Genomic DNA, 18,617 nt, shown 5'->3' on the forward strand with positions numbered 1-18,617 from the left:
TGAACATCTCGTGGCTCCTACAAGGGAATCTCATCATCTCCACATGCACTTACAGTTAATCAATTGCAAACTGCAGAACAGTCTGTGTGTTTGGTGCCTACTGATTGAATCTTTCCAGGTTTTACAGGCAAAAAGGAAAAAGTGAGGTGCTGCAATGCCACAGTTTCACAGGCAGTGATGTGTAAGCCACAGCTATTCCTCTAGAGTACATCTGGCATGTATATGTGAAAGGAAACTTTATGAGGGCTTGCACTGGCCAGTTTCAGCTGCTTGCTTAGTTACCACATGGCCACAGGTCTCATTGTAAAAAAGACCTTTTGCTGTAATTGATTTAATTCATTTGGTACATCCTTCATCTGTCTTGATGCTTTGGTGTTCATGTATTGATGTTGAATTCTAATACCACTAATGGCACCACACCCCCTGCCCCCAGCACAGCCTCTGTGTAGGAAATACTTAATGATATATGGCTTCTTCTAGGGATGCTCAGGGCAGAATGGTGAGGGACACACGGGGATGTGAGTGCAGAAAAAGGAAGGAAGGATGGGACCTGATGTAAGTGGAGCTGCTTCTGCAGGGGAGTTGGACTGGATGGTTTCTAAAGGTCCCTTCCAAACCCTACCATTCTATGATTCTGTGTTCTTGTTCAGCTTCAGGCTGAAGCTCACAATGTCTCCACCAAGATCCTGAATCTGTCACTGCTGTGTTTCATGAGGCCAGATGCAGAAACAGAGGTAGGAATGTACAATACTTCAGGTCTACAATACCAGGCATCTGAACAGTGAGTAGCAAGCTAACTCAGTGGGTTATTTTCCTCCATCACACAGGAAAGCTCTGCAGGCCCAAGAGAAGAAACATCCTATTCTTACCATGCTGAAAACAAGAAAAGAAAGTAAGCCCATCTGTGCTGCATAAGGCAAAGGAAGAGAAAGTGTTTGCAACTTACCCCTCCAACCTTCTCGAAATGAGAAGCATCCTTCTTGAAATCGGTGAGCGTTCCATTGAAGTACCAGGTGAAGCTGATGTCCAGTATGGGATCGTGCTGAACCTGGCAGGGCAGGACAACGCTTTCTCCAACAGTGACATCCATGTTGGAAGGTGCCAAAGTAATCCTTGTTGGTTCTGTGGAGAGCAGAAGTATCAGTTATCGGCCTCCTGCACCGCTGAGCTTTGCTTGCTGCTAATGTTCTACCACGTTCTTCAAATCTGATTAATGACAGTCACTTCAAGTGCTGCAGCTGAGCTGTGAGTGCTGCTGCCAGCCCCTCTTGTTGGAGCTTTGTATCCTTGCACACTTACCAGCGGGAGCTACTCAACATTGAAAGGGTGAATTTTAACCTGCTGGGTACAGGCCAAAACACTTCACAGAGTTAATGCACCACAAGCCCCAGCAACGACAAGGCCATTCAAGAGTGCGTGTGGCTCTGCAACAGCACTCGTGTGTTGGAGCACGAAGCTGTAAGAGCAGCCACTCAGAAGATCAAGAGATGGGAGAAGGAGCTAATAAAACCTGGAAACTAGAGCAAACCCACACAGCATAGAATGCATTGGAGATTTGGGTCCATATGTCACACAGAACATAAATAGTGTCATGAAGAACAACTGCTTATCATTCCAGAATCACATGGATGGAGAAACATTTCAAGTACTGCAAATGCTGTAAAAATATAATGTAAATCTAGAAACCTTTTGTATCTAAAAGGACACATATGAATCATTCAGGAGCACAGACTCCAAATGGGAAGTTGTTAACTCACTGCACAAAATAACTGTGTTTGGATCTATGAGACACATTGGGTGTGTCATGCAATAGGTTATTACATCTGAGAAAATCTTTCAGATACTCCAATCTCTAAACCAGAATGGTACAAGAAAATCAGACCACTTCATAGACCACTGGTCCTTTTAATCCACTTAGGCACCAGCTAGCAATGGATGACTGAAAAGAAGGGTTAAGAACCCTTTTAACAACAATTATGCATATGATTTGCTTCTGAAAGACTTTATATTTTAGTGCCACGAAGTCCCTGAATGCTCCTGCAGCTGGAGTTTCCACCACATCCTTGCCTCTAAGCAAAGAGTATTTAGTTCCTTAGGGCTAAGTAGATTTTGGATGGGCACGTAAAATTACCTCAAATGTGTTTTTGATTGCCATTGTCTTAACAAATTAAAAAAACCTCCCAAAATTAAAACCATAACTGCACTATTTAGGTAAGTGAGAGAAAAGAGGAAAGGGTTCAGAACTCCCTCACACCTGAGGAACATCTCTGTCCAACAAAGTTCCTCAGTCTTTTTCCTCCCTAGTAATATACATACACTTTATCTTTACATATTGGTAAGTATGTCACTTCTCACACTCTTTACTTTCTTCCAAGTTACTTTTTCCATAAGCAAACTGAGGCTGAGTCACTCCACAGCCCCCACAGGCTCCCATCAGCTCACCCACCTGTAACGATTAAGTTCGTTGAGCCACTGGCTGTTCCAAACTGGTTTGTTGCCAGGCACGTGTAGCTTCCAGCATCAGCTTTGGTCACATTGGCTATTCTCAGCCCTCCATCCTTTAATAATGTGATTCTACAAAATTAGGAAGAGATTGTAAAAGCTGCAGCCCTTGTTAGCAGACAAAATGCCCTCACACTGACACCGCTACCACAGCTCTGCCAGACGGCATCAACGACCAACCCGATGCTGACAGGTTTGTGGCCATACACCGACATTAGACAACAAACCTGAACTCATCCAACCATTCTGGACACCAGTAGAACCAATGTTTAGGGTATGTATGTGTTCATATCTATATGTGTGTGTGTGTGTGTGACAGGAAAATCTTGTTATCTCCCTCTCTTTGAGCCGCACCAATTGAAACTAGAATGATTTTCTGGTGTATGATGTGTGCACCTCGTGCAGTCTTGCATGGTACCTTTGAGACAACTGCAGATCATTGTTATGGTGATGACAAGGGGATTTTTCATAAACAATCTCTATTTTGCACTTTTCAGTCTCCACAGATAAAAGCTAACACTGACTGCACCCAAGGCAGCAGCTCATTTGCACAAGTGACTCTCCAGGGTAGGACTCAGCCCATGTCTATAAATGCAATGCCTCGGTTTATCACCTCCCCTGAGCAGGACTGATGTGCAGACATGGCAGGGGTTGGCTCTGCAGAAAGGCTTGAAGGAAAGAACATTCCTTCATCTCACACACACAAATGAATTAAGTTGGTAAATAAGGGCAGCAGAATGCAACTCTGGAGCTTGATCGGTTCAGTGGTCCTGTCCTTCACCTCCAATCACAGACTGTGGCAGTGGGAGTCTGTCATGGCTCTGTGGTTATACTGCTCCTCTCCCCTAACAGCAAGTTCACCTAATCCTCAAGGCTAGGTAGAGACTGCATTGTAGATGCGTGAAAGCAGGAGCCTGGACTGCTACAGATGCACGGATACAGCTCTGTCCAATGAAAAGTACTCTAGAAATAAGCACCACTTTTGGTTTTCTTCATTATTCCCAACTGCATTTTACCTTTTCTCAAATAAAGCTGTTGCAACACTCAGTGCTGCAGCCAAAGACATTTCCCTTGGGCAAAGGTGATACACTAATGAAATGAACAGATACAAATTGCAAGTGATAACAAGTAACCTTGTTAGAATGACAGACAAAATCATCTCATGTGGGGGAGAAAAGAGTTATAAACAGACAGTTTAATCATTACATCTGAAGGTAACCACCTTTCAGTCTTCCAAAGCGTGCTGAGGTCCCTAAGCCAACGTTTGGGGCATATTCATACTTGTGTTTGTAAGCTGAGGCTTATTAAACTTGCTTTTAGAAAAGTCTAAGTACTATTTGGCTGCACTTTATATTACACCAACCATTTATAATTAATTAAACCTTACAACATGGTTTATAGGAATTTTCAATGTGTCAAAGCCGTGATTAATACATTTTATAGGTGTAATTAGAATGACATCAATGAAAGGTGTTAAAATATATTGATTGTGGTTGCAAGCAAGCTATGGGGCTTTCTAGCTCCCTATATATCCTGCAAGGGTTTGTACTCCATCACCTACACTTTGAAGCAGTTTCCAGTAGGGAAAAAAAAAGCCAAAGCCAAATAAAAACCCAACAGTGACAAAGCCTGAGATCAAACACAGGAAAAAACAGAATTAGGGTATAAACCACAAAATGTCTATTGTTTAATTAAAATGAATCACATTTAGAGTGCTCTGAGCTATGTGCAAGTCTACCTTGCCTAAAATCATTCAAAACCAAGATATAACTAAGAATCAAGGCTTTTTCTTCCTGAATTAAAACAAACCACAACCACCAACAAATCAAGTCTAGACAAAAATACTGCCAAAATAAAATCCTTACTGCTAAACTAAAGAGAGAAGCGTTTTACTTTATCAATTAGGGAGCAGTAAATGCAGCACAGTCTATGAAACTAAACCCAGAAACAGCCCTACCCCTTCTGCTGAAACATTAGACAAACTGAAGCTTTTAGTGTACCTAAAATTATTAGATATTCACACTCTGTGATAAACCAAACGTGGTGTGGGCTGGCCTGCTGCCAGGCAGTGAGCTGGATCGCTAACACAGACAAATAACACGTCCTCAGCTGTTCACTGTATCTACAGGAGTTTTTCCAATACTTTTTGCTGAAGGCCAGCAATTTTCAAAGCTGATTACATTCTCAACAACCTGCACGCTTTTGATGCACTGGCAAATGGGAGGAACTTTTAGTCATGTGAAAGAGAAATAACTGGTGGGACGGTGCTTTGGCACATACCTGTTTGCACAAGAAGGCATGGAACTGGGGTCTGTCTGGTCATCAGATCAAAACATCACTGACAAAATCATCATCTCTTGCTAACTCTTGAGCAAAACTGTGGGAAATTGTTCTTAGAAAAGATTCTTCTTTTCAATTTTTCAAAGGGATGACATAAAAAAGCTCAACTAAACAAACCTACAGCAGCGAAATGTCTCAGCCCATGCCCATGGCTTTTTGACTGAGGTCAGCAGAACAGGGGTGGGGATTAACCAACCTCAGGGTGCCCGACTTGAAAGGCCCATGTTGGTAAACAAGAATCTTTCCGTCTACCCAAACTAAGTGCATGTTTTTAGCATTACTGATCTCCTGGACAGCTGGGGGACTTCAGTGGGGTGGCAGTCTCCCATCAATTCTGCCCAGTCTGTCAAGTTTAATACAGAACATTATCCTTTGTTATCTTAGTCAGACTTGCCCGTGGAGAAATCCAGCTGTGAAATTAGCACATGGACTTCTCATGCTGGTAAACTGTTACAGACTGCACCACATTTTCATATACTGAAGTAAACATGTAGGACTAGAGGGAACGCAGTGCTCCAGGACACCAAGATCCATCAGCTTCAGTATCTGTAGGTAAGAGTATTCAAGTTGTTCTGCATTCCCTGTCCCCACACCTACATGCTTACAGAACTGAGACAGGATCATCTAGACGTTTACACAGTATTGCCTTACTCACCAAAAGCCTCTTCAATTAAATTGATGGTGCAGTGCATCTGCACACACAACTAAGGGCCAGAACGCGCCTCGGGGTCCTAAACCACAAGGTTGATGTCACTGATGAACCTGTATGTGACTGTGTATGAATGTAAATTTGTCCATTCTCCTGTGCCAATGCTTTATTATTAGAACTGGCTTAATCAGAGTTAACTAATCACTGCCTTTTTGTCAGATTAGTCAGCAGAAAAGCCAACTCTTTTAGTTCCTTATTGATATGATGATAAACACAAACATATCGCCTTCCAGTTCGTAACACTTCAGTACAAAGTGGGAAAGTGGCTCAAAACTGCCTTTTTATATAGCAAACTTCAACTAAATTAAACCAGATTAATTAACAAGAAAGTCAGCCACAAAAAAAAAGGTCCCATTGAAGTACTGGTAAGTCAGTGCATTGCTTTGCACATCACAGTGCTTCAAACTGCAACGCCACATTACATAGAAAACTTCATTGAAACCATAGAGAAGATCAACCCAGGAACTGATAGTGCCAAGACTCATGCAACACCCTAGCAGCAATTATTTCCTCTCGTTCCTTTCCCCCTTCCATCACTTCACAGCTAAAGATGCTGAAACTGGAGATTTGAGAATTACCCTGGAATGCCTTTTGGTGAAGTTAAAAGTTTGCAGCATCTTTTTGACTTTTTATAGTCTCAGTTAAACGCAGAAACACCCAGAAATAAGGTGGATTTGTTGACACGTAAAACACCACTCCACACGATCTCAAAATCCCTTGTATTTGTGTTTCCAGTCAGGTTATTTGAGCTAGGAGCACTGGACCCATTACAGCCAACATGCAGCAACCCTCTAATACTATTTACCAATTAAAAATCATATACATACATAGAAAGAAAGCATTAAAGGGCTTGTAGAAGGTGCAGAACATATAAGGTGCAGCATATTTTGGCATGTCTTCTGTTTTTGCTGAGTTTAACTAGTATCGAGGGTACTCAACCTTGGTTAAACATCTAATCCTGTTTTGGAGAATGAAAGAAAAATAAAAGCACATCCACGTGGAGGTTCTCAGGACAGCTTTTCAACACGGAAGGAGGCATGTGGAGCTCCAGCCCCTGCTCTCTGCCTGGAGACACTGGGAGCTACGGCCTTCTACCAGTAGGAGCTGCTCCAGATCAGTTTGGAATAAACAAAATGTAGTTGTGAGTTAACAACTTGAGAGAAAATTTTTGAATGCCTTGTAATATGGGATGGTTGGCAAGGAACAGCCTGAGTAAGCACAAGCTGCTTCCACGGGGCGAAAAATTACCTGTCCCAGGTGATCAGATCCCCTCAATATCTGATCTGGCAGTCACTGGTCATGAGAGAATTCTTGCTAATTCTTCATTCTTATGTTCATCACCTCACCTCAAATCATTAATTTCAAAGGTCTAAAACTGTGTTCTTGTAGGAACTATGTCTTTCTCCAATACCCAGTTAACTTAATTTGTGTTTTCTGCCTTTCCTTCTGCACATTCTGCAGGGCCCGCTGTGCTTTCACTTGTCTGTGCTGCTCTGCTCTTTGTGTCTAGCTCTCTTTATTCAAGATATTCTAAAAAAAACCACCCAAACCCACATATTTTTCAAAACTAACAAGAAGCAAGATTGTGTTCTTCAATGTTGAGTGATTTCTCAGTCCAAAGCTCACGAATCCATTTTGAATTACATTTTCTCCCCTCCACAAGACATATATTCAAGCTCATTTAATTAAAATTTACCGAGTCATTATCCAATCTTCTACATACTGAAAACGCAGCACCATTTAAAAATAAATTAGGAACACAGCAACAGTGCCCTCAGAATGAAAATCTTTCAGGCTTTACTACAGTAACGTGGTCAGTATCTCCAGCAAAACCTAAGTCCTACTCTGATAAAATACTACTAATAAATTGGAATAACAGAGTATTTGTGCTTCATTTGTATTATTCAACTGTGAGTTTCCTTAAAACATACGAATTCTACCTGTGCTACAGCATCTTATGTGACATTTTTCCTTTTGCTGCTGACATAAAGGACTGGTTCCACCCTCCTGTTAAGCCAGGTTTGGTCTCTAAGCCTTCCTTGAAAGTCTTCTCCGTTCAGGTACAGCTCAGGCGCATGGTGTATCCATACCACAGTGCTGGAGGAATGTGCCACCATGTGCTCAGAGAGCATTACAGGTGTATTTTAAGGGGCTGGACTAGATGATCTCTAAAGGTCCCTTCCAAACCCTATCGTTCTACCATTTTATTCTATTCATTTTCATATACATTTACATGAAAAACAAAACATCACACTGCCCCATTCCCTAATAATGCTGAGTAACTCCCTTATGCCACAAGCAAACCCACCAAAACCAACAAGAAGATGGTTTTAACTACTCAAGGGCAAGTGAATTTGGGAAACTGCATGAGTTCATCCCCACGGCATGTAGTGCAAGAGCTTTGCCTTGCAGGAACTGATTCATGGAGACGAAAGAACTTGCTGCACTCCTTGGAAACCGATTCCACATCTTCCACGTTACAACTTCAACTGTAAGGGAGTGGAACATCACTCTCCACTCACACTCAAGCCCTGTGTCTCTCCTAATGAGCACTGTCAGCTTCATCCTGCCATAGACCCCAGCTCGTTCTGCCTCTCCTACCTCAGCTGGGTGAAGTGGACACAGACCCCTGTGGCAGCATTACCCCTTTTGGGAAGTCACTCCTCCCTTTTTCTGCAATTAAAAAGACCCCCCCCCCCCCCCCAACAGACTTCTCCCTTAGGAATGCAGTTACTGGTTGAAAAATGTTCTGCTAATTGGAAACACTTTCTGGAATTGCAAGAATTGTAGAACTGCAAGAAATTCATGAATTGCCATTATTCAGAGCAGACAGTAATGAACTCCAGTGCTTTCTGCAAAGAACCACACTTCTGCTTTTCTCTGAAGGCAAGTGTACTTCATTTAGATTAATTCAGGATTATTGGCTGGTTCTTATGTTTCCTCTGCAAGCCATTTACACTGTGCCATCAAATATATAGTAGGAGACTCTTTGGGCTGTATTTTGGAAATACCTGCTGTCTGCAGAACTAAAAGTCAGAGTTTATGTTCCTAAATCTATGCAGGCAGCATCACGTGTGCTCAGTGCGTTTGCAGAAACTAAACTTGACCTTCTTTAGCCAGCTACCGTCACCACCAATGAGACTGGTGGGAGTATTGCTTTCAAGGGCAATTAAAAGCAACTGTGAAGACCAGACCTGATGTCCAGACAGACAGAAAGCTCAGGAGGCAAGAAACCAGTCATGACTGAAACACTCTTATCCAGGATGTGTGTGGAGCTTTGCAAGGCTCAGGCATGCCTTACCTGAGCTCTGACTTACCACGAACTGAACCTACACAGGTTGGTTGCAGGCTGATGACAGGCATCTCCAACAAGAGACAGGTTCTGGGAAGGACACTGTTCTCCCCACCTCCCTTTTTAAGGAAATGGTAAAGGGACAAACCCCAGGAATATTCCTAATTGGAGAAATCAAGTGCTATGAAAATGATGATCAGAGGTTTCACACAGGAAGAACAACTAAGTACTGTTATTTTGAGTGACATTTTGCTTGCCTGATTACAGGCACACAGCCAGCTCCCGAGTCTGTGGCACCATGTCAAGCTCTGCCATGACAGATACCCAGTCTTCTGCCAAATTGCCACATTTGACAACACTTAACATTTGAACACATGAAAACTATTGTGGGTCTCTGTGAAGAGAGCCAGAGCTGCATAGTTCAAGGTGACAGCAAGTGACCAAACCTTTTGGGTACAAGGACAGAGCTCTAGCCTATAATGGAGAGAATAATGGTCTCAACTGCAGCCTCTAAAGTTTTGACTTATCTGGTAGCATCTTCTGTGCTTATAAATTTCAAATCAAAACTCATGGTGTGGCATTTTACAGGAACAGGACTAGAAGAGAGTCACTATGTTGAGAAACAGCTTCTCAATGATAAGCTAAGCCTAACACAAAACCCGAGAGAAGCAGGGGTACATTCATAAAATCACAACATGCTGCCACAGCAATCCCCTCTCAAAATCCAAGTGTTCAGTTTCTTCAGTCTCATGTCTGGACATTTGGAGACCTCAGTGTCCCTGAATTGTGCTGCTAAGTACTGAGTGACACCAGCGTGTTGCAAGAGGAATGCTCACAGTCGTCCTGTCCTCCCAGGTAAATCCTCTGCCTTCCTGCAGCTGTTGCTGTGACTATGATCCATATCCAACTCAGATACTCCAGCAACAGGCTGCAGAAAGGCTGAACTCAGGGCAGACCCAGCTCCCAAAGAATTCTGCTCCTCTGAGTTGTTACAGATGGTACTGAGTGCTGAAGTGCTGCAGGTACCGTCCTAAGTACCAAACTGCTCAGTTTCATGTTAAGTCACATATGTAGCTATCTTAATCATACCTTTCATTCAAAGGTTTTTATTCCTGTCTCACTTCACTACTTGAAACCCCAGTCTGTGGAAATACAGCAATGTAAACCAGAAAGCTTGAAAAGACAGTAATGCCCAATGTTAGAGAGATGCAAAGCAAAGGGTTGCTCCAGAGCGCAGAGACAACACTTCTGCAGAGTTTGACTATACAATTTAATCAGTAGACTTGTGCAATTTTAGTTTATGACTAATTCAATAATGCTTTGATAGTTATTGCTGTAAAAAACCCATTTACACGTTGTTGGAAGTCAATAGCTGAGGATGTAGGTGAATCACACACCATCCACGGAGAAATACCAGCACCAAAACACATTCACCACCACATAAACACTAAAGAAATGGCAACATGCATATTGTTGGTGGGTAAAGTTCAGGGTTGCTTGAAAAGAACCTGAAAGTGTATTTTCATTTTCCTCTCCTGTTTTCATTGGAACAGCACGCACACAAAATTAAGCATATGTATGAACAAGCACGTTCCCAACGAGCACACATCTCATTTTCTTTCATACACCTCTTAGATCTTCCTGGAGTCACACAATCTCAATCTTTTCAATGGCTGAACTCAAGAGAGCTCCATTAGTCACACTTGGAAATATTTTCATCACCCCTCCATCAATTTAGCACCACTGCATATTTCTGTCAGATGACCAGCACTTGAGACAGTATCCAAGGGAATTAATTTTTGTAACAGCAAAAGCAAATGTTAGAAGCTATTTTCTGTCTGTCCCCCCCTGTTCCTTAGCCAGCAGGGTGTATGGAGCAGAGGCTTTCACCCACCTCAGCACAGTGATGCTTCTATCGCTTTCCTAAGTGTTCCCAGTTAATTTACAACACTTGCATACATACAGGTGGTTTTACTGGTTGCTTCCCAAAGCATATTACACATTTGCCAATATTGATTTTCATCTGTCACCATTCAGCTCGAGTGTTTGGGGCTGTGAGGTCCACCCTGCAATCACCAGGAACACCTTGCAGAGCTCTTTCTATACTGCATGTCTGGGAATGTCACCTACAATTTTGAGTCGTCTTTGCAACAAATTTTTCCCCATATAAACAAGCACAGTACCAGAACAGAAGTGAAAATATTAGCATGGTGAGAGTGCTATTCCAGACCTACTAATTAGTAACTTTTGCCAAATGGATTTTATTTATTGTGTTTTAATCTCCCTTTTTTATCCTCTCTCAGCCACATTCTCACCACAGCTGTAACAAGCCTCATCTGCCTCCTTGCCAGCATTTTCAGAGTAATTTGTTAAAGGCTTTAAACACTGCTTTATAAGCTTTGTACTTCCAGTTTTCTATCAGTACCTGGTTCTCTCTAAATCAGGCCAAACTCAACATTAAACTGAAAATGAAATCTGCCCCTCGACCTTAAAGACAGCAATATGTGTGTGCTCTCAGATACAGTAACAATTAAAACCACACAACTAAAACCCAACCAACCAGCTTCCCAGCTAGACAGCCTCAGAGAGACTTCACAACTGCTTGGACCTGCAGCTGACACTATTGCATAAAAAGCCACAAACAACCTTTTTGTAAGATTAAAACAAATAAACCAATGTAACTCGATACCTTTCATTCTCACGTAGCTGCTCACCTCCCTTCTTCCAGGAGCATTTAGCCTTAGGGGAAGCTTTGGGTTTGCATTCAAAATCAACTGTGCTGCCTATTTGAACCTGGATCAGTTTCTTCATTGGATTCTTGGAAAAATCTGGAGCAGAAGCTAAAATAGAAGGGATAGTAACAATGAAATAAGGCACCTTTAATTATATTAATGATACTACTGTTTAGCACTTACATGACACTTCTCAGCTTCCAAACATAATTAAAAACGTTAAGTAGTTAACTCAACCAGAACTTCTACTGGGTAATTATGCTTTTCTCCTCCTTAGGCTGGTACAGAAGTGAAGGCCTAAGCTGTGCAGAATGAAGCATGCACAGAAGATCACACTGATTTATCTGAGCTGGTGCTCACAGAACCCAATGAGCTCTGTGCACATGTCTAACTTTGCACTTTGTCAAAGTCCAGCGAGGGCACTTGACACCAACAGTCTTGTTAAAATCTAAGGAACTGGTTGGCTTCTAGCTTTGTGTGAGAATGCAGGTCATAACAGGTACGTTAGATGACACAAAATCACTCAAGCAGATCATTCTGAGTGGGTATAGCTTGCATTAACCAACGGGTAAGAAAAGGCACATGGCTTCTACCTATACTAACACTGAACTTTGAAAGGCAGCAGTTTAGGAGACCAAGGCTGAGAGAGCAGTATGCCAATTGACTCTAACCTCCACAACAGAAAGGAAACAACTCACATCCCCAAAACACACTGCTCTTCCAGGCTGAGCTCTGAAATCAGCCTGTGCCGAGGTAGAAATCGCACAAGCCCATGAGTGCATCAGACGGTCACAAGTTCTGTGTCTCCATCCAACAAATGCTTGTCTCCACTGTAACTCAGCACAAGCCCTTTGAACGACTGAATGACAATCCCTTGTCCCCTCCATCAAGAAAGGCTGCAGCCAAGAGCAGCCTATTGCTTTTCGAAGTCCCATCCCCGCTGGGAGCACTGGGGCCGTGGCACAGGGCAGTGCAGCTGACTGATGCACAGAGCCAGCGCTACCTCCCACCACAGGAGCGGCTTGAGTCTTTGGGCCCAAGTCCAAGCCTCAATCTCTGCTCTTCCCCTCATGAATAATTTATGTATGCTCTGTTTTAAAGCAATGAATGACTGGACTGCAAACTGTCTGGAAGCAGATGAGTCGGCTCCTTGCCACTGCAGATAAAGAAGATATTAGTTGGACAAAACTGTTTATTTCAATGACAGCACCTGTGTGAGTCAAACTGGAGAACATGACCAGGTGGGATATGAGTCAGGTGGAGGGTGTGTGAGGTTTGTGTTTCAGTGAAAAAGGAAAATCTTACCTACAACCCTGAGCTCTGCACTCGAATAGATGACACCATGCTTATTTTCAGCTATGCATTGGTATCTGCCCGAATCTGTCAGATTTAGATTTGATATTGTAAGTGCACCATTCTCAATTTGGATCCTTCCCTGAATATTAAGAAAAACATCTTTATTGATGACATATTTCCTGTGAAAAATTTAAAATAAGCAAGAAAGATAAATAGGACAGTATAAATACAATCAATGGGGCAAATATAACAGACTGCTTCTAAACTGAATGACGTGACTGCATCACGGTATGGCAACAGTGATCAAACGTAGATATTTGGCAACACAGTGTATAAAATCGATTCTTCAGACTTGCTGAGTTTCACAGAGGCTTTGCAATCTCAAATACCCTCATATTTCTCCAGAAACACGGACAAAATCATACCAAGCTTCACATGACAGATCAGAGTATCCAAACTATACAGATGGCACTGGCATTTTGTACTATTTAGAGATTTCACACATGCCATTAGCTAATGAGCTCTCTGTAATACTATGCAGAAAAAAATCCAACAGTATTAAACAGAAGATGCTTATTTAAGTGCCTTACAGCTGACAAAGCTACTGGAGTACAGGGATCTTCTCACTTTGCTTGTTTTTGGAAACCTATAGGAATTACCATAAGAGGTGACTAATCTGAGGACAGAGCGGCAGAAACCCTTGAGAAAAGGAACCAGTGACAAACACAAGAGGAAAGGAGCATCTCCTTTGGGGAAAATCAGAGAAACTGTAATGGATAAACTTACTATTTGCTCAAAACCATTCTTCTGATTTTCCTTTGATCTGGACATGGTTTACCAGGCTGAATGAATGGTATTCACTCTGCCTGCTCCCAAGGGCACGTACTTACAGCTGGCCTCATTGCAGAGGGACTGTGGCTGTCTAAGGGCAGTCAGGACAGCCCAGCTCAGCTCCTTCCTTGACAGATCCCCTCCCAATTTACTGCAAGGTTCTCAGCCAGTTAGATAAAAGACAAAACCAACCCAAAGAGAAACAAGCCTGAGCCTCCATATGTTGATCCTCTAGCATCCCAAGCTGCTTCCTTCAACAGGTTAGTTTATGGGGAAGGGGAGCTAACTGAACAACCCCAGTAGATTTGTGTGGAGGAAACCCAGCATGAAGAAGGATTATTGCAGTCAAGAAGCTGAAGCCAACAGATCACTACATGCAGGAACTCCTCTTCTGACATCTCCTCAGCACCTGTTTTCAAAGGCAGTCCAATAGTTTACAGTCCTTAACTACTTCCAGAGCGAGTCACGCTTATGCCCTGACCCCATGGCAAAAGGCTGGACACCAATATTCACAAGTGGAGAAATGGGAAGGCTGAATGAGAGAAGATATTTTTGTACTTACTGAGGTAAAAAAGTACATTGCCTCGGTGACTTCGTGTGACATGGTAACAATGCTCTTAAATCACCGAGATGAGATTTTCTACTCCCTCATTTAACCTGTCCACAAAACACTACCATTCCTTTTAGTGAGCATATCACTGTAACACTCCAAATGGTAAGAAATGTTTTTCAGTGCTTAGGTCATTTTTCATAGCCCTCCAGTGAATTCACTTGAGCAGTCGCTCCAACTGCGAGTGCCAACATTGAGTGTGATGCATTGGCCAAGGGCAAAATGCCTTCCTGTGATGAGCTACTGCCCATGGTTTAATTTGCTGATAACCCAAACTGGGCAGCTTTCTCAATGAAGCAGTGGGATTTAAAATAAATCTGGGTATTGGATGCTTTTCTGCATTTCTAATCTGAGAGACCAGGTATCTCACCTTCTAAGCACAACCTCTTTTCCCTGTCACCAAATTACTTTTCATCAATTAACTTTAACAATTACATTGAAGCTAATACCTATCTTACATTGCTGTTGATACTTCATTCTTTGCATCAAGGAATGATTATTGTGTCAATTTTTAGGATTTTTCTCTTTTTTTTTTGTTTTAGGAAGTTTGAAAGGTTTCTTATTACTTCTAAAGAAACAGCAACTCTAACAAAACCTTTTAAATTCTCTCTCATTTATGGTTCTGAATGTGTAGCTTCAATTAAACTTCCTTCTCCAGTCTTTCCATACATCTTTCTACAGTCCTATCAGTGATTTAAAGTCTGCTTTTAGCCAGGATATTTTTGTACAAAATAATTTGTCTTTATGTTTCTGGTATTGCAACTTTTGAAGTTCCCATCTGGATGCTCTTGACAAGTGTATGAAAAGCAGGGTCAGGTATTTCTCTTGACTAATGGCATGGACTTTTGCAAATGCTTATATGAAATATTGTGAATTTTACACAGCATCAAGTTTTGAAACAGAATATCACCTCTATTGATAGTTGGTCTCCATTCTTCAGCCACCTATAGGAGGGTTTGGGCTTCCCACTGGCTCTGCAATCCCAGTATAAGCTGTCCTCTACAGCAACTTCAGTATCTTTTATCGTCTGGATCCAGTGAGGTTTTGCTGCAAATGAAAATACACATCAGTGAGAAAGACCTTAAAAAGTTACTGTTCCACAGGAGAATCACAGGGTTAATCTGCATGGCACTCAGTTTTCTGTGTGTACTGGGTTTGTACCACAAGAGATTCTCCCTGGTTTTGCTTCCAGTGACCTAATGAAAGAAATGGTTCACTTTTCCTTTTGTACATTTTTATTACAAGCAGTAAACCAAAAGAAAATTGAGAACTACAGATCACTGTGAAGCCAATATTAAACCCACTAATGATTAAACACCACAATGTTGAATGGGAGGTAAATGTAAGATAAAGAAATTAGTGCTGATACTGGAATTAAATAATTGATGCAGCTAAATCATCAAATTAAAACTGAAGAGAATCCTTTAAGTCCTAAAAAAAATTTAATGATATGTCAGCCTTAGTTCTAAATGCCATTTAAATTGTTTTCTAATGCTAGTCAGTACTCAACCGGATGAATACATGGATATATGAGACTGTTTTTGAAAGCATTAGTCTAGGCACAGCATTTGGATGATGCAAACCAGAATATGGCCTGAAGAAAGTCTGGGAAAATCACTGATTTTTGAACAAGGTTTGGATGCATTAACACCATACATCTTTCAGAATTACCTAACATACAATTCAAAGATAAGAGTTTAAAACATCTGATACAAAGGGTAAAACAGAAGAAAAAGCTCACTGGGCAAATAAACATCACTGCTTGAAAGACAACAGTTTATTCCTTTAGTGCTGTTTCCCCCAGCAGCACAATGCTGATTTATAGCTAATTCACGTGAATTTTCTTTGAATGTAATCAATTTACTAGGAAAGTTTATAATGTCAATATATGCTATTTCTCCAAGAGACAATAAATTCTGGACATTACACATGGAGAAAACAGATGACAAGTATGATGGAACTTGGTTGCAAATACATAGCTAAGGGCAAAAGGATTTTCTAGAGTCAATTTACCTTAAAGATTTTCCCAAAATTGGTTAATTAGGAAAATCTCCTCATGCTCTCATACCAAAACAAGTGTATGTGTGTGTGTGTGTGTGTGTGTGTGGGAAGTCCCTGGTGACAGGGAAAAACATTAATCGATGAGTTTTAGAAGTCAGAAGGTCTGATTAATTCCTGCTGAACTTCTTACTCCAATGGAGTTACATCAGCCATGAATTCAGACCTGGGAAGTGGCTATGGCCACAGGACAGTCTGCAGCACAGCTGGGAGACAAACCTGTTCCCCTGTCCCAGGCCAGCAGACAAACATTGGAATGAGGGTTGGTATTAATTTAATTTAAAAAGTAATTGTTTCCTAGCATACATATTGTTTTCTCCCTCATGTATGCTGCAGTGCAGCAACGAGACCTCAACCTGATCATGTACAGCACCATGCTTTTGTAATAACAAGCATTCATACTGTATATGATTTATGGATACATATTTAGGATTAACTTCACACAGAACTTCCTGAAAGATATTCATTGAGATATTAACTTAGGAGCTTTTGGAATTCAACCAGTATCTGCTGTCAGTGAAATCCTCTGTTGCTTGTTTTCCACATCCCTCACATCCCATGGGGATTAATGCCTTTCACTGCTCTGGGAGATGATGATTTTTTTATACTGTTTATCAAGCTCTGCTCTAAAAGACAGAACAACATGATCTTTGTCATACAAATGTATTATCTTACTGACAATGATTATGGTTAAATTGTTAAAGTTAACATTACAACACTGGCGTTCAAGGAAGAGCCATTCCTTTAACTCACACTGTCCTTTGGTGTGTTTGCCCCACTTGTCAGGGGGATGAAAGCTCAGGACTCGTGTTAGCATGCTTCCTGCACTTTGCATACCTGAATATTTATGCAACAAGCAAGAGTGTTTGAATTATTGATGGATCCATACACGTGCAATATTTCACATCTGCTGCCTACCTCCACTTGAAAGTAGGTTAAATGCAGCATATCTTCCAGTCCAAGGTCCTGGATTCAATTCCATCAGTAAGAAAATCATTGTCTCCACCACAAATTTTCCCTTTAGGACAGTCTCCATAGGAAGGTTTCCCAAATTGATATTGTAAACTGAGTCTTTTTGGAAAGTTTGGGAACAAGACAACCACTCAAACCAGAAACAAACAGAAGAGAGCTTCCTGAGCCACAGTGTGAGAAATCCCTATGGTGCTTATTCATTTGCAAGAGAGTGTTGATGTACATCTTAGTGATTTTTCTTGATGAAGGAATTCAGCAGAAAGAAAAACACTCTTTTCAATCCACCTTGTCTCAAAATCTTTTAAAGGGCTGAATTCTATGCTGAAGAATTAGAAACTCTTTGAGAAAGAGCAATTCAGCTAACCAGCTTGGAATTGAAAAGGTAACTCAACAGGGGCAATTCTGGCTGAGATATACTCTCCTGAATCTTGGCCAAGGTAAAGATCATCCATGTTGCAACAGCTGAGAAAAGTGCAGACAGAAGGTCATCTATCTATCTACCCTTTGAAAATATAAGTATGACTTTCCAAGACCAGCCCTTCCCTCAGCTCTGCCTGACTGTACCTAAATGATTCTCAATATACAGCTTTGTTCCTCCTGAGGTCTAGTCACTGTTAGGCAAATGTTACCTGCTTAGAACATCTGGTTCCTGAAGAAAGATCAATGACTCGGTAACAAAGCCTCATTCTCTCATGGAGCTACTGCATTGGCTTGGTGTGTATCTTAGATCTCCCTGAGAAGACACCATTCCTGCCTCAAGCAAGGAACACGCAAGGAGGCCACATATTTTCATTGAGATTAAAAAAAGATGATGTCCTACAAGGTGAGAGGCTGGAAGTTAATTCTAACAGAGTTTGTAGCACACAGAGACTGTACCAGGACTGGGTATTGTGTGATAATATTCAGAATTCTTAGGAACTTGCTGTGCAATCTTCATGAAAGATTCATAGAAAGTTCCCTTAGGACAAAATAATTGTAGGTAACTGATTTTCTGAAGAAGGTTAGCCGTCAGCCTCATGGTCAGTCACTTGGAAAAGAACCAGCTTGTATTTTGCTTCAGTTGCTTTTACCTAAAATGCTCCTTGCAATACTCATCATCCCACAGGCAAGAAGTGATACAAACGTGTATCTTCCTAAAATTTATCCCAGACAAGATGACAAGACTCTGTCATGGTTTTTTTTGGTGGCTATGACTGCCCTTTTCTTCCAGCTAATTAGGCCAGGCAGGTCTTTCTGAAGAAAACCGCAAGGCATCCCTGTAGGCCATAAGGCAAG

General features: G+C 41.5%; 1 protein-coding gene across 1 annotated transcript in view; it reads right to left on the reverse strand.

The window, feature by feature from the left end:
* CNTN3 (contactin 3) overlaps window positions 1-18,617 on the reverse strand; it is a 101,781-nt gene that overhangs the window by 12,693 nt on the left and 70,471 nt on the right. The window contains exons 7-11 of the mRNA XM_062008685.1: window positions 15,223-15,359; window positions 12,881-13,010; window positions 11,533-11,683; window positions 2,447-2,574; window positions 947-1,122 (exon numbers count right to left, since the gene is read on the reverse strand). Coding sequence (XP_061864669.1) covers window positions 947-1,122; window positions 2,447-2,574; window positions 11,533-11,683; window positions 12,881-13,010; window positions 15,223-15,359 — 722 coding nt within the window. The remainder of the gene's footprint in view (window positions 1-946; window positions 1,123-2,446; window positions 2,575-11,532; window positions 11,684-12,880; window positions 13,011-15,222; window positions 15,360-18,617) is intronic.

Source organism: Colius striatus, chromosome 15, assembly GCF_028858725.1.
Source record: "Colius striatus isolate bColStr4 chromosome 15, bColStr4.1.hap1, whole genome shotgun sequence".
Classification (NCBI taxonomy): Eukaryota; Metazoa; Chordata; class Aves; order Coliiformes; family Coliidae; genus Colius; species Colius striatus.